The 17,630-nt window shown below is 41.9% G+C and overlaps 2 protein-coding genes across 3 annotated transcripts in view; both read left to right on the forward strand.

Moving 5' to 3' along the window:
- The window catches only part of LOC310865154 (cartilage acidic protein 1-like), a gene marked incomplete at its 3' end in the record, with an annotated part of 34,168 nt that extends 31,898 nt beyond the window's left edge, over positions 1 to 2,270 (forward strand). Inside the window, exon 15 of the mRNA XM_083774166.1 lies at positions 2,143 to 2,270. Coding sequence (XP_083630292.1) covers positions 2,143 to 2,270 — 128 coding nt within the window. The remainder of the gene's footprint in view (positions 1 to 2,142) is intronic.
- loxl4 (lysyl oxidase-like 4) overlaps positions 1 to 17,630 on the forward strand; it is a 336,094-nt gene that overhangs the window by 97,792 nt on the left and 220,672 nt on the right. The window lies entirely within an intron of this gene.

A 17,630-nucleotide genomic window follows, 5' to 3' on the forward strand; every position in this document is an offset into this window, starting at 1 on the left:
TCGCCCCAACCGTCCCCGGGACCGCATGGGGGGCGGGTCTCTGGACCGTTGAAGTGTATTCAGATACGGATTGTTCCAATGTGAATGCATGCGTACCTAAAGAAGGAAGTGGACTGTTTTTTTTTAAAGAACGTGACATAATCTCTAGTCGACGAGCCAAGCGTCAACAACAAAAAACACAGACACTGCACGACGAGTAACACCAGCGCATTTCTCAACGCCGCCCGTCTCCTGTTGAATCTGCGTATACACGCAGCACCACAGTACGCGCTGATCTTATTCTGCGGACTACACGTGGCTCTTGGGCTTTGCTTGGCATAGTTTCCAAAGTAAAACAAAATAATAAAGTAGAATCCATAGCAAACTAATATTAAACACGACACTGGAGCACAGAACTAACTGACACAGTGAATAGCAGGCAGGCTGACAGTGAAGTAATGGCAAAGAGGCAATGCAATGTGTCTGGATTTATTGGAGACAATGTCGCAGAGTTGATGGTCAGTGTCCGTACACGCCAGCCATCAAGCACACCGCCACCTGGAGGATTAAAGTGTGTTATGCAAGTGTACCCAGGTGACCAGGCAACCATATTCGGAAACCGTTCCAATTAAACAAATTCAGTCCCTCTCAGTGTGAATCCCCTATAAATGCTCAGGGACACTTTGACACCTAGACCGGAGAGAGTTACCGACAACCTTCTGCTTTCCAGACGGCTTCTCTATGCCGAGTTGTACTCAAATCGGGGTCCGGGGAATCCCATGATGCTACAGTTGCCCTTAACGTGCTACTGACTACTGAGTCACGTTGTTACATTCCCCTTTGTATGTCTAGGGGTATTCAAGAAGAGGATGCAACACGGCTGACATAAGAGTTGTTATTTATTGAACGTTAAGGTGATAAGGTATATAAATATAAACAATAAAGATTACAACTTCACTCCAAAACAAAGACAGGCTGTATGGGGCAAGTTGGGCAACTAAACAAAACTATCAAAACTATCTAGCCCTATGCTAAAGTGTCACATAACCCTCTGACCTAACTCTAACTCTAACCAATAAAAGGAAAAGAGGGGTTACAAAAGTTCAAACTATCTAAGCTGCCTACACTAACTACTGCCTAACAAAGATTTACAATAAACACGCTCCCATACTCCGTACATTATATTATATATTATATATCTCTACATATATATATATATATATATAATTATAATCAGTTGTAACTTTAGCTCAGCATCACAAATAACAGAGTCACAGAATCAGCTCAGGGGCTCCACACAGATATAGCCCCTGGCCTACGGAACTACGGAATCACAGAATCAGCACTCTGTACAATGTAACCTATTCACGATATATATCAGTATATATATATATATAAGCATAACCACGTTATCATATAATATATATATATAAATACAATCATCAGGTTATCATCTCATAAATATATATAATCCCCGATATGTAACACACGTTTATAGTAGTATTTGGCTGAATAAAGGCTTTGCTGCTGTGGAAGGAGATACCTTACCCTACCTACCTAAGCTGCCTTAATGAGACCAGGGGTTTTCTGGACAAAAGGCTTAGAGGTGCTGACATTCCTCCAACCGTGCTCCTGCTCTGCACCCCTCTGCATGAACCCCCCCCCCCCCCCCCCCCCCCCCCTCCCCCCCCCCCCATTCAAACATACCCTGTTGCAAACATAGGCCAGTGGTTCTCGTGTGTGTGTGTGTGTGTGTGTGTGTGTGTGTGGGGGGGGGGGGGGGGGGGGGGGATCAACCTCAGCTAAATGATTGCAAATTTGGACTCTCAGATAACTTAAGAGGAGATTCCCAGAGATAAAAAAGAGAAGAAAAACATATCAAATGGGCATCCATGGCCTAATCATAATGCATATTATTGTTGCTGTCTGGCAGAAACCTCCACATTCTAACCTTTTGTGGGGTTTTTTCATAAATGAATGCCCTATCATACTACAGCGTCATACAAAAGCAGCTGAAAAGTAACAGTTTTGGAAATACAGTATCAAACTGGGGTTCCTTGAAATAATCAAGCCTGAGAATCACTGACAAAGATCTGGCTGTCTTAATCTGTCTGTCTGTCTTATCTGTGTTAATCCGTCTGTCTGTCTTGTCTCTCTCTTCAGCCCAGGTGGCATACTTTGGGGGGACGCGGTCTTCAGGGATCCGACGGTGGTCCGGCGTTTCCCTCTGGCCTCTCGCTATCTCTGTGCTACCTCTCTTATCTACTCACCTCCAGACCGGAATACTGTAACCACTGGCTTTCCTTCCTCTCAGCCGTGGATTTCCCATTTTCCTCCTCCTGCTCTTCCTCCTCCTCCTCCCTCCCTCCTATGCTGTCTCCATCGCTCGCTACTCCGAGGCTGATGGGGAATGTACAGAGACTCTCGGAGCAAAACTTTTCACTGAACTGCTACTCTCCCTTGCCCTCTTCATGTGCTTCTTCGTCTTCTTCTTCAATGCCCCCCCCCCCCACAGCCTTTGCAATGTTTCCCCCTTCTTCTACGTTTTTGCCCCCCTGGTGGACTGTAAAGAAACCCCACGCAGGGTGGGAGCATGCTTGCTGGAAGCTTACGAGTGTTCAGAAGTACCCGTGTCACGCCTGCCCGGAGCTCTCATGTCATCACCTGACACTTATTTCAGTGGGACCTAAACTAAAGGCCAAGTCATTAATGGCTCTTTTTGACTATGAAGGGTTCACCCCCAGAACCTTCCATAATAACCTGAGACTTTACACAACCTGTGAAAGTTCTGTGACTTCTGTCTTTTTGTTTATGTTCGCATTATAACTACAACCACCCCTAAATTTGTGGGCGGTATGTTAGGAAAAAAACGTGTGAGCTCATATATATCGCCTCTGTCGGGTGAAAACCTCATGTGTCCTGAAAAACTGTTGCTTTTCAGGATTCAAAATTAAAAAAATGGCAAAAGTAGCAGATCAACAAGCTCGCAACTTGCATGTCAAAACTTGTCGGGCTTGTAGAGCTGCTACTTATGATGCTTTTGTTTAGTGTGACCCTGTAGTAGCGCATTAACCCATTAATTTAAGACCAGGAAAGCTGTGTCATTTTAGATTTTAACCACCTTAACCATTATTTTATACTTTTGCTATTCAAAAATAGCAGATATACAAGCTTGTAAATTTGCTATTTTTGAAATATCGTGAAGATTTGTGTAAATCTTTGAATATATATATATATATATATATATATATTAGGGCTGACCCAAAAAAATCAATTAATCGACGTTCAATCGATACGCACGGGAATAAATTTTGAAATTTTGAATCGAATAGTCTTTTTTTTTAAAGCGTCCGCTTTTTGTCCGCGAGACGGCCCCATTTGGTCCGCGAGCCCAAGACAGAGTCTGGTCTGAAGGGTTTGATTGATTTAAGAGTTGCATTCATGTTACGGTTGGGTGGTGTTTTTTTTGGTGTTTTCACATCTGAGTTTCAATCGGAAGAGAAGCTAAATCCCTACATTTTCTGGATTATAGGCTATATAATTTTTATTTGAGAGGTAATGACTGTGTCAGGCAGTTGACTTGTTACAGTCGGATGTTTTATTAAGCCTAATTATTTGTGCGTCACTGCTTTCATGAAGGCTGCAACAGTTGTTGCTTATCGTTTAAAATAAATGAGACCAATCCAAGCATGCCTTTCTCTCCGCTATATCGTTGTTTAAGCCAAAGAGTCACTGCTCGCATCGCGCGCCTCGCATCGCGCACCTCGCATCGCGCACCTCGCATCGCACCCCCCCCCGTTGGGTTTCGAAGCGTCGCCGATCTAAACAAATTTATATCGAAGCGTCGATCATCAAAAACGTGATCGAAGGTCAGTCCTAATATATATATATATATATATCACCCATTCTTGAGATAAGGGACAAAACTTTTTTCAAACTAGATTTTTTTTTTTTTTAAGATACATTCAAATCAAATAGATGTATTTGTAGACACAGGTCTCAACTACCAATCTTGAGAAGGAACAGGTTTTTCGCATAACATTTCTTTCTAAAATGGGACATTTATGCACTTAATACCTGATTCTTGTCAACTCCGTCAAACACACTAAAATCCCTTTTAATTGAATTTGATAATTTCAACAATAATATAAAGTCCTCAGTTATCTTATAATGGCTTTCAGTAATCAAGTTAAGTAATACAATTCTTTTAATATTGTTTTGTTCCAATATCACACTATTATGAAATATCCAATTTCTCAAATCCGTCATTTCAACCTTTATTTTCAATATTATAACATGAAAACTATGTAAAAAAAAAAAAAAAACATCATTACGTATCATTTCAGTTGGTGTTTCAATACATAAGCACAAAATATTTAACATCGAATTTTCTATTTCTTTGAAAATTAACAAAAACATCACGGGACGAACGTCTGACGGAGTTGACGAACATCTGACGGAGTTGACAAGTTTAACTGATTTAGGTTCTAGACCACCTAGGATCTTGATTCTGGTGACTAATCCCACATTTTCAAGGATGAGGAATACAGTGGTACTATTTATATTGGCCCTGTGACCATGGCAGCCATTTTCAAAATGGCCGCCACCTGCTGTTATTTTACAATAACTCAAGTTCCACACCACCTAGGATCTTGATTCTGGTGACTAATCATACATTTTCAAGGATGTGGGATACATTGGTACTATTTAGATTTGTCCTGTGACCATGGTAGACATTTTTCAAAATGGCCGCCAACTTTCTGTTATTTCCCAATAACTCAAGTTCTACACCACCTAGGATCTTGATTCTGGTGACTAATCCTACATTTTCAAGGAGGAGGAATACAGTTGTACTATTTAGATTTATCCTGTGACAATGGCAGCCATTTTCAAAAATGGTGGACCTGCTATTATTTTACCAATTTAGTCAGGGAATATTATCAGAATAATGTTAAATCTGTGAATACATTTCTTACCAATAATTTTTTCACCAATGTGTTTGTAAAGGTGTCTACTAACATATCCCACATTGGTTTCTATTGAACATTTTTGACAGCTGCTGAAAGTTGGGTACCATACCAAGTGGCTATGGCCAAACTAGGGAGTCTATGGCCAAACTAGGGGTCAAACCCCTTGGGCTAAATTCGGCCATATATCCACTTGCCCAAATGTGCTGACCTCATTTTGTGATGACGGCTATGGCCGTTTTCAGCCCAAGGAGTGTTCTTCGTGCATAGCTAATGTTTGGAATGCATTCAGAATCATGAAAACTCCCTAGTTTGACATGTCACATGCTACTTAAAGCATAATGAACATTTTGCCTTATATAGGTTGTTGATGGTACCCCAACTTTCAGCAGCTGTCAAAAGTTCCCCTAGGGTGGTTGAATATAAAGCAATGTGGGATATGTTAGTAGACACCCTTCCAAACACATTGGTGAAGAAAATTCTTGATAAGGAATGTATTACCAGATTGTATTAATATCCCCTGACTAACTCATCTTCTAGACCACCTAGACCCGACTTCACCAACAGAGACCCGATTGACAACTAAACAACAAGTTTGGACAGCCCCACCAATTAGTGTTACGGAAAATAGCAAGTGTCTACCCTAGGCCCAGAGGGAGACACAGAACTTAGATGCGGCTCACATGTTGCACGACTCCTCAACAAGCTGCCACCAGAGATGAGAGCTGAATTCTGCCGCACAATGCTCTGCGGCCCAGGAGCAACCAACACCATGTTGGAGTTCTCTGAGTGGTTGAAGCACGAGTCCTAGCCATATAGCCTGTGCAAAGGCAAACACCTTGAAGACCTGCTTGAGGTGAACATTGAGCAGTGAACAGTGAGCGAAAGACTGAAGACAGAAGATCTGCCTTCAGGACTATCAGGCAGGATGTGCAGACACTGAAGGCATCAGTGTCGTTCTGTGTCCCCAGCATGTCAACCAAAGCAATGTTACCAAATCAAAGGAGCCTTCACCTCAAGTCACCTGGGGCTGGGTGAGAAATCGTATCCTGTATCTAGCCTCACAACTAAATACAGACACTTGGCCAGACTGCCGTTTGAAAGGGTTAAACCCTTCATCCTGATTGGGGAAGACCACCCCACCTAATCACACCAACCGAACAAGTGAGTTTGGGGCCTCCAGGTGGGCCAGCAGCCATCTGCACAAGACTGGGCTGGACCCTGCAGGAAAGCAATCTCCAGCCAAGACAATGTAAGTTAACTATAACAGAGCCCCAGAACACAGAGGTCATGAGAAGGATGGAGAAACACTGGCAGGAGGCCACCAAGATCAACGCCACACTGCAGTGGCCAGTGAAGTCAAACTGTGCGTCTGTACCTGAAAGGGACAAGTCAAAGGCCAGAAAGCCCACCTCCTTTTAATGTCCTGTCAGTAGCAACTCAACCTGCACCTGAAATAAGCCCTGACCCCTCCCAGAGAAAGTTCATCCTTGAAAATGTAATGATTAGTCACCAGAATCAAGATCCTTGGTGGTCTAAAACTTGAGTTATTGGTAAAATAACAGCAGGTTGGTGGTCATTTTGAAAAACAATGGCTGCCATGGTCACAGGACAAATCTAAATAGTACCACTGTATTCCTCATCTTTTAAAATGTATTATTAGTCGCCAGAATCAAGATCCTAGGTGGTCTAAAACTTGAGTTATTGTAAAATAACAGCAGGTGGCGGCCATTTTGAAAAACAATTGCTGCCATAGTCACAGGACAAATCTAAATAGTACCAATGTATCCCACATCCTTGAAAATGTATGATTAGTCACCAGAATAAAGATCCTAGATGGTGTAGAACTTGAGTTATTGTAAAATAACAGCAGGTGGCGGCCATTTTGAAATATGGCTGCCATGGTCACAGGGAAAATCTAAATTGTACCACTGTATCCCTCATCCTTGAAAATGTAGTCTTAGTCACCAGAATCAAGTTCCTATGTGGTGTAGAACTTGAGTTATTGTAAAATAACATCAGGTGGTGGCAATTTTGGAAAATGGCTGCCATGGTCACCACGAGACAAATCTGTGATGGCCCTATAGCCAAAAATGTTCCTTAAGGCATGCTCTAACTGTGTGCCAAATTAGAATACGTCCCATTATTCAAAAACTATAATTTTATTGTTTTAGGAACACTTTTGTCAACTCCGTCAGATACATGTCAACTCCGTCAGACACAAAACCTGACGGAGTTGACGTCTGACGGAGTTGACAAAATGTCATTTGTTTTCATCTTAACCCTCTGTAGTACAATGTAGCCATTTTGTTTTTGCTTCATTTGTTAGCTAAACCTAACCCTAAACTTTTATAATAAACATTATTTTGGAATTCTTAACAAAGATCATAATAATGTCCTGACGGAGTTGACATGTAAAAGCTGTGACCACCCTGATATCAACATTGTTTGTTTAAAATATCAAACAATTGAATGCTTGTCAGACCAGGTGCTCCACTGTTGCAACAAATACAAACGGGACTTGGAAAAGGAGTCTTCAGGCTAAATCTGTCGACAATATTTTCTGATTAATTTAAGACTTTTAAAAAACCTGACGGAGTTGACAGGAGACGTGGGACACACATTTGATATGAGATATCTAATGGAAAATATAAATTAAAATTATTGTGTATATTGTTTGCTATGTTGTTGACAATCTACTTTAATTTAGTATGTATATTTATGTGATTGTGACAGTATTAGACACTTTTTTAGCAGTTTGAAATTATGACCACTTGCTGGGGACAGGCTAAATACAGGCGTTTTTGGGTACAGTGCCTGCTTTTAACTAATTCAGATGGCATATGAAAACAATTATAATGAAATTAATGGCATAATAATACACAACTGTATTACATTTAACTTTGCAAGTGCTTTTATTTTTATTAAATTAATTTATTCTTAACAATAATAAGGCTCTTATGTGTGGGACATGTTTTTTCCACTTTTGTCCCTCATCTCAAGAATGAGTGATATATATATATATATATATATATATACGTTTCTAACTCAAATCTTTGCTTCTGGGGGTCCCTGCATGGCACAATATATTATGAGATGGGGATCGGCAGCCAAATTCATACAATTTTGAGTACATGAAAAGGTTTGATCACCACTGATATAATCGGATTTAGAAGACGTTTATAGAACGGCCCCAGGTCTTTAAAAAAAAATTGATATAGAATAGAATATTATGGAGATAAGGGGTTTCTGCCCGACAGCGATGAGTATGCTACATTCCCACTATTTTCCAAACGTTTTTGAAAGGATACCTTCTGAGTTCAGGGTGTGTTATACTGCCTCTCCTGAGCAGGGTCCAAATTAGGTTCTGAGAACCTCGTCTGATCTGACACCGAGCCGTAGGGCATCATGGATGGACACAGATCCAGAACCCCTGAAATAATAGCCCGCACGGCACAACGCGGTTCACTTAGTTCTTGTAGTCGAAAAGATACATAAGCCGTATACAGTAGTAGTGGGCCACGACCCCCACAGGAAAAAGAAAAGAAAAGAAAAATTAACTGGGGACCCCCCACCCACCCTGACAAGCACTTGGAATTGTAGGAGTTTCTTATTTGACTCAGTTCCACAGATAAATCAGTCAATATTTGCCTCATCTACCTTAGCGGCTCTGCAGAGGACCACTTTCATTTAGAGACATGTCTTGTCGAGGGTTCCATCCGGATCTCGGTGCGATGCCGCTACAGCCTAGAGTGCTATGTTTAGCTCTGTGAGAGTCGGCTGGTGTTACAAGAAGGGACCCTTCGCAGGTCACGTCTCACACTCTCGTTAGAGTTAAATTGATTGCTCAGGGTTTTTGTGGAGTACACTCTGTCACTCTCATTCTTGATTGTGGGTTTGCTGGGATGCTGTGGATCATTGGATTAGACCAGACTTCAGGTTTTGTGTTTTAAGAACATGGGCCAGATTCAGGAAGAAATTTACGCTCATATTATGAGCGTACGGACATTTACGACGTGTGGAATTCATGATTTTCTTTTGGCTGTGACTTTGAGCGTATTCTACGACCATTCTCAAGTCAAGTGACTCCCCTGACTTGGGTTAGTGATTAAAGCGTAAATGCATTTAGTAATAGTCACAAACCTCAAATACAATATGTAGGTAGGGGTGTAACGATTCATTTTAACAGCGATACGATACGTATCACGGTACATGGTTGACGATACGATACATGGACGATATTGGTTCATTATGGCGATACGATACGATTCAATGATTTGAAATCGATACAGTAACTATTTAATTATTTTTTTTAATTAAGTAATTAAACCCCTCTTTTTCATTTTTCTCATACCACACAAAAATGTAGTATTGATACAATCATAGCAAAATGATTCGATACCGATTATTTCAATTGCAAAACGATACGATACGATACATAGTCAATGTTGCTGTTTTCATTTCGATATACTTTGATTCTTGAAATTAAATTAAATTTGGATTTTTCGATGCAGTTACTATATCGTTACACCCCTATATGTCCCCAACATTGGTCAGCACATAAAAAAAATAGCCTATATCTATGTAGCCAAAATCGGTCAGTCAGTTGACATTGCGAGATACAAGATCTACAAGTCCATGCGGTGCGATGCATCGCGGATCACCGTGTTCACTGTTATACGCTTGGAGATCTGTGCATTATGCAGGCTGCGATATGACGTTTGTCACCCGAGGTAAGATATTTCCTGTTGCCTTATATGGCGTTAAATGGGTGTGGATGTTCTATTACACCAGGCGAAATGAGATACACCTGTGATACGCACAAATGAAGCCATTACACAACCTTTGGTGAATGACGTGAGATTGATCGTATGGATTATACACACTCATTTACGCACTTCATTTACACCTGGTCGTAAATTTCCCTCCTGAATCTGGCCCCAATGGTAATTGTGTGTCATGTAACAACAGAGGGGAAAGTACAGAGCAAAAATCCTCTGATTTATAGTTAAAGGTATAGGGTAAATAGTGAATTGAGTGTTCAGTGCACTATGTTCTCATAGTAATCATTGCTGAGTGTTTGTTCAGTAGTTCAGAGTCTCCCCGTCTCTCCAGCTCTTTAATAAACCGAAAAATACATTTTCAGGCGGGTTGCCAATTTCAGCATATCAGGAGAGAGTACCCATTTTTCAGCTTCAATGTTATATTATTCCAGTTCCAATTTTGTATGCTCATTTATTTGTGTCGTCCCTTCCAACTTGTCTTGTTTAATCTGTATCCCATGTGAGTTGTAGGCCTCCCCTGATTGGATAAGATTGGTATCCCGTCTTGAAAATGCCTTTTCTATTTACTCAACAAACACTCTTTAGCATTCAGAATATTGAGGTATTTAACACTTATTTGAAGAAGTATGTTGGCTACAAATAAGATGCCAGTTACCCATGAATACGTGAAATGGAGACGCATGCACCATGCATCACTATTTACACACACACACACGCACGCACGCGCGCGCGCGCGCGTGCACACACACACACACACACACACACACACACACACACACACACACACACACATCACGGGAAAGATATACATACTTTATAAATACACAGTACTGTCATCATTGCATGTCCAAAACTTTTAGGAAATATAAGCATTCATTCATGAAAAAACATCACGGTGAAATGTGGAGATATGAGGTTTTTGCCCGACAGCGACAATATACTGTGTATAAAATACACTCATATGCGTGTGTGTGCGTGTATGTGAGTGTGTGTATACGTTACAGTGAAAGGGAACATTCAGGGAATTCGAAAATGGAGCGCTTGTTTTCAAGTTCACCCCCCCTCGCAACATTCGGCGTAGCGACTCTGTGGCACAGTTCGTGGCTCACGTTGGCTTGAGACGGCCCCCCTCCAACTGTCCGAAGATTAGGAAACACAGCGGCTTCTGTAGGCTCCAACCGGGCCTAGCGGGAGCCACGATGTTGCCGAGTCGGGAAGCCGGGGCGAACCCGAGGAGTCGCGTAGCAATAATGTCATTCCCCACACATGACTGAAATAATCACAACATGTAATGTAAATATTTTACAGTGCACCGATATCGAATTCACAAAATTCCTGATTCACAATGACACACACACACACACACGTGCACACGCTCGCGCGCACGCACACACACACACACACACACACACACGTACACGTGCGCACACACACACACACACACACACACACACACACACACACACACACACACACACACACACACACATTCTGTAGGCAGAAGATGTAAATGTGTACTGTGCAACTGTGCATTAAAAAATACAAATCTGTACCAATTTCATCAGATGAAATACAAATTGTTGGATAAAAAAGTATCAATGAGAGGATTATGAATTCAACTATTTTATTCTTGAATATGTTGTGTTACATGTCTCTGGTTTGAGATCCTAGCCCCACTGTTGCTCGATTTATCAATAAAAATTTAAAATTACAAAAAAGGTCAGCTATTGGTTATATTCATTCAATTTAAGCATTTCATTATAGGCCAAAGAAAAGGAAAACAGTTTTTTAAGGGAAATGTATGAATATATATTTAAAACGCAGTGATTGAGTACATAGACGTTATACGTATCTTGAACACATTATGGACAAACCCTGTACCTTGACATAAACACTACAGAGAATACACACATTTATAAATAGACCAAGTGTACCGATATGGAATGGAAAAGTAATTAAACCCCTCTTTTACTTTCTTGCAAAATACATTGATTTCTTAGCATTGCAAAACGATTCGATACCGATTATTTGCATTGCAAAATGATACAATACAGAGTCAAACGATACGATATGTTGCTGTTTACATTTCGGTGTACTTAGATTCTTGACATTAAAATATGCAGCTACTATATCGTTACAGTCCTACATATGCCGTTTTTATGATTTTTGACTATACAAAAATGACAAAATACTATAGTATATAGTATAGTATTATTTTCATCATGAACAACAACATAGTATGTCATTTTTCATGGTTTTCGACGTTAAAAGAAAAAGATGAAAATCATGAAAACCAACATACCACATACATAGTATGTAGTTTTTCTATTTTCTTATACTATAGTATGTAGTTTTTCATGGTTTTCGACATAAAATAATTATGATAGAAATGATGAAAACCATAAAATATGACAATGTTTGTGTTTACACACTTTTGTCTTCAATGTTTTTGTTTACACAAACACTCAATGCTGGTCATAGGAAGGGCTAGTGCCCCTCAAAAAAGATGAACTCCATTTTCTTTTCATGTTAATTGTCATTTATAAGTTAAATAGTTAAATATATTTTCAAAGTTTGAGAGGAATGTATTTGTCACTTAAAATGCAATATGTTTTGCAGAGACTTTTAATACAACACAATACCAAAAGCAAATGTCTTAACTTAATTCTGGATGTAATTAAATAAAACGCTAATGCTGACTAAAGAGACTGTCAGTTTGTCTAATAAAATGCAAGGACGACGGACTGGACACTTCTATCTACAGTTCAGAGCCCTGCCTACTCTATCCGGTAATTTCCATGCATGAATACAGTCTACAGAAGGTACCGTAAGATGAACCTATTAAAGTTTGAATGGGGTTTCTATGTGTAAGTATGTAGGACTAGTAGTGTGCCAAAGTTTGTGCTATTGCTATTGAGAATGCATTGGGCGTTTAAGTTAAATAACTTAGAAACTTCAAAACATTTCAAAGTAAAAGGTTCTAGCATTCAGTAAGCTGAATTATAAAGATTGTGAATCGATCCGAGTTTCTAGGTGAAAGTGCTTTTTTGGACGTGCCAATATCTGCCATTGACCCCCATATACAATTTGAAAGCACTATATTTCTTAAACTATGAAACATTTCAAAGATTCCTTTTCAGGCAAACATGTCCACCGTAAAATGACCCTAAATAGCTGTGAATGGGGTTTCTAGGTGCAAGTATGTAGGACTAGTAGCATGCCAAGGTTTGTGCTATTGCCATTGAGAATGCATTGGGCGTTTAAGTTAAATAACTCAGAAACTACAAAACATTTCAAAGTAAAACGTTCCAGCTTGTGTGTCCACAGTAAGCTGAATTATAAAAAGTGTGAATGGAGATTCTAGGTGAAAGTGATTTTTTGACGTGCCAAAATCTGCCATTCCATTATACATTTCTCAAATTTGAAAATACTATATTTCTAAAACGGTGAAAAAACGACATACTATAGTTCATGGTTTCGGAAGCTGTCGTTTTTCATGATTTGAGGATTTAAAAAAATTATGAAAATCATGAAAAAACGACATACTATTCATGGATTCGGAAGACATACTATACTATAGTATGTCATTTTTAAAGATTTTGGAGCATTTCAAAAAATTATGAAAATCATGAAAAAAACGACATAGGCCTACTATAGTTTGTGGTTTCGGAAGACATCGTCGTTTTTCATGATTTTGGAGGATAAAAAAAAAGATGAAAGATGAAATATGCTATAGTTCATGGTTTCGGAAGACATACTTTAGTATGTCTTCCTATAGTATGTCTTCTCGAGACAATGGGCTATAGCCCATGGTCTCGGAGTGATTTTCGTCTTTTTTGCAAATCCTCGTTTTTCATAATTTTTGACCATGGGCTTATTGGGCTATAGCCCATCTCAGACGGCATACTATAGCACGCCATTTTTCATCATTTTTGAGGATTTAAAAAAAAGACGAAAATCATTCGAGACAATGGACTATTGGACTACTACTGGAGAGATACATGGTGAGGTGTTAGTTTTAGTTGCTGTCTGGTTGCCTTGGACATCACTGAACTGATGATGGGAGAGGATGAGCTGGGAGTGTATGCAGTGAATGGAGACCTCATCCCATTCGATGGTTGGGTGGCAGTACATGGGAACGAAGACCGAAGACCCACGAAGACCCAACCTACTGATCAGTGTCCCATTCTTAGTAAGCAGCCTGCCCCTGGAGAGACCCCTGCTTGGTTTCAACGTCGTGGAGGAGCTGATCCTGGGACAACCAGAGAAACTAATCCCAACACTGATTACCCTGCTCTGTGGGGCCATCTCAATCACAAGTGACAAGGCGGAGGCCATAGTGAGCTGTGTATCCACCACAAAGCCCAGCATGAAACGCGGATGCCTGAGGCTAGGCCAACATGACATGGTCATCCCCGCTGGCCAGGTTGCATGGATAAAGTGCAGAGTCCCACCTAACATGAGTTCTTCCGCCAGCCCTGTCTTGTTTGAGCCAGATGAAGACAGCATGCCATTAGAATAACTTGATGTGGGTGAAGGCATGCTCGAAATACAGAACCAGAAGCAACCATATTATGTAACCGTGCCAGTTGGGAACAATACCAAGCATGACATTACCCTGCCTCGAAAGACTGCCCTGGGAAATGTTCAGACCATAGCAAGAGTGGTTGAAACATACTGACCTGACAAAACTGACCACTTGGAGGTTGACGTGAAAATCAACAGTGTCACCACTTCATCGGCCGATGAAAGTCCGTCCTTGTGGCATCCCTCAGTTGATATCACGCACCTGGAAGAGGAGCAACAAGAGACAGTAAAGAAGATGCTATATGAAGAATCGTCAGCTTTTGCACGAGACAGCAACGATATTGGCTGCATTCCAAGCCTGGAAATGTCGATCAATCTAAAGGACGATATTCCTGTTCAGAGAGCATACTCCGCCATCCCAAAGCCATTGCTCAGAGAAGTTAAGGAGTACATCCAGGACCTCTTGGCAAAGGGGTGGGTGGTAAAATCCAAGTCTTCTTACTCGGCCCCAATGGTGTGCGTTCGGAAGAAGGATGGAACGCTTCGCCTCTGTATAGACTATCGCCTGTTGAACCAAAAGACCGTCCCTGATCGACATCCACTACCCAGAATTTCGACGTGAGGTCCGATATGTGGGAAGACTTGTGTCTGCTGAAGGAGTCAGAATTGACCCAAAGGATCTGGAGGCAGTGATGTCCTTGAAGACTAAGACACCACAGACAGTGGGGGACATGAGACGGCTTCTTGGATTTCTAAGCTACTATAGGTCCTATATCCAGGATTTCTCGCTGATCGCAAGGCCTCTCTATGAGCTGCTGCAAGTAAAGCCTGGAATGCAAGAGCCTGTAACACGCAGAGGAAAGTCCAAAGGACCGCAACTGTCCTCCAGAACACCTATTGAATGGACAAGAGAACACCAAATGACACTTGAGCAAATTGTGGACATGCTCACGAACCCACCCGTGTTGGCATATCCAGACTTCAACCTACCGTTTGTTCTGCATACCGATGCATCCGAGAAGGGCCTCGGAGTGATCCTGTACCAGCAGCAAGAGGGGAAGTTGAGGGCCATTGCTTACGGTTCAAGAACTTTAACACCTGCAGAGAGGAACTACAATCTACACAGTGGAAAGTTGGAGTTTCTCGCCTTGAAATGGGCAGTATGCGAGAAGTTCAGGGATTACCTGTATTACGCCCCTCACTTCACGATTTACACAGACAATAACCCGCTCACCTACATCATGAGCACTGCCAAGTTAAATGCTCAGGATGTGGTGTGTGCAACGTGGGATGGAAACCAAGCAGCCCTGAGGAAGGATGTGGCTTGGATCGCTGCCCTACACATCTCTTCTCTCGACAACAGACAACAACCACCTGCACTTCTACCAACAATAAGTCACGATGAGCTTGTGAGAGTGCAGCAAGAAGATCCTGCTATTGGTGAGATTGTGAGGTTCAAGAAGACAAGTACAACACTTACCGATGAGATGCGGAAAGCAGCAAATGGACGCCCATGGTCTCGGACGGCATACTATAGCATGCCGTTTTTCATCATTTTTGAGGATTGGAAAAAAAGACGAAAATCACTCAGAGACCATTGACTATAGCCCATGGTCTCGGAGTGATTTTCGACTTTTTTTCAAATCCTCGTTTTTCATCATTTTTTACCATGGGCTATAGCCCATATCGGACGGCATACTATAGCACGATACTAATCCCAACACTGATTACCCTGCTCTGTGGGGCCATCTCAATCACAAGTGACAAGGCGGAGGCCATAGTGAGCTGTGTATCCACCACAAAGCCCAGCATGAAACGCGGACGCCTGAGGCTAGGCCAACATGACATGGTCATCCCCGCTGGCCAGGTTGCATGGATAAAGTGCAGAGTCCCACCTAACATGAGTTCTTCCACCAGCCCTGTCTTGTTTGAGCCAGATGAAGACAGCATGCCATTAGAATAACTTGATGTGGGTGAAGGCATGCTCGAAATACAGAACCAGAAGCAACCATATTATGTAACCGTGCCAGTTGGGAACAATACCAAGCATGACATTACCCTGCCTCGAAAGACTGCCCTGGGAAATGTTCAGACCATAGCAAGAGTGGTTGAAACATACTGACCTGACAAAACTGACCACTTGGAGGTTGACGTGAAAATCAACAGTGTCACCACTTCATCGGCCGATGAAAGTCTGTCCTTGTGGCATCCCTCAGTTGATATCACGCACCTGGAAGAGGAGCAACAAGAGACAGTAAAGAAGATGCTATATGAAGAATCGTCAGCTTTTGCACGAGACAGCAACGATATTGGCTGCATTCCAAGCCTGGAAATGTCGATCAATCTAAAGGACGATATTCCTGTTCAGAGAGCATACTCCGCCATCCCAAAGCCATTGCTCAGAGAAGTTAAGGAGTACATCCAGGACCTCTTGGCAAAGGGGTGGGTGGTAAAATCCAAGTCTTCTTACTCGGCCCCAATGGTGTGCGTTCGGAAGAAGGATGGAACGCTTCGCCTCTGTATAGACTATCGCCTGTTGAACCAAAAGACCGTCCCTGATCGACATCCACTACCCAGAATCCAAGACCTGACAGATTCCCTTGGTGGTTATTCCTGGTTCAGCATCTTAGACCAGGGAAAAGCCTACCATCAGGGTTTCGTTGAGCAGAGGTCCAGACATCTCACAGCCTTCGTCACGCCCTGGGGGTTGTACGAGTGGGTTCGCATCCCATTCGGCCTTACAAACGCACCCGCAGCCTTCCAGCGGAGTATGGAGGAGATGCTCGGCGCACTGAGGGACGAGTACTGCCTACCCTACCTTGATGATGTCCTGTGATATGCGAAGTCTTTTGAAGAACACGTTGCAGGAGTGCGCAAAGTCCTCCGAGCTCTCCAACACCATGGGGTCAAACTCAAACCGGAGAAATGTGAACTCTTTCGACGTGAGGTCCGATATGTGGGAAGACTTGTGTCTGCTGAAGGAGTCAGAATTGACCCAAAGGATCTGGAGGCAGTGATGTCCTTGAAGACTAAGACACCACAGACAGTGGGGGACATGAGACGGCTTCTTGGATTTCTAAGCTACTATAGGTCCTATATCCAGGATTTCTCGCTGATCGCAAGGCCTCTCTATGAGCTGCTGCAAGTAAAGCCTGGAATGCAAGAGCCTGTAACACGCAGAGGAAAGTCCAAAGGACCGCAACTGTCCTCCAGAACACCTATTGAATGGACAAGAGAACACCAAATGACACTTGAGCGAATTGTGGACATGCTCACGAACCCACCCGTGTTGGCATATCCAGACTTCAACCTACCGTTTGTTCTGCATACCGATGCATCCGAGAAGGGCCTCGGAGTGATCCTGTACCAGCAG

Source organism: Protomyctophum parallelum (genome assembly GCF_964188405.1).
Source record: "Protomyctophum parallelum genome assembly, chromosome: 10".
In the NCBI taxonomy this organism is placed as follows: Eukaryota; Metazoa; Chordata; class Actinopteri; order Myctophiformes; family Myctophidae; genus Protomyctophum; species Protomyctophum parallelum.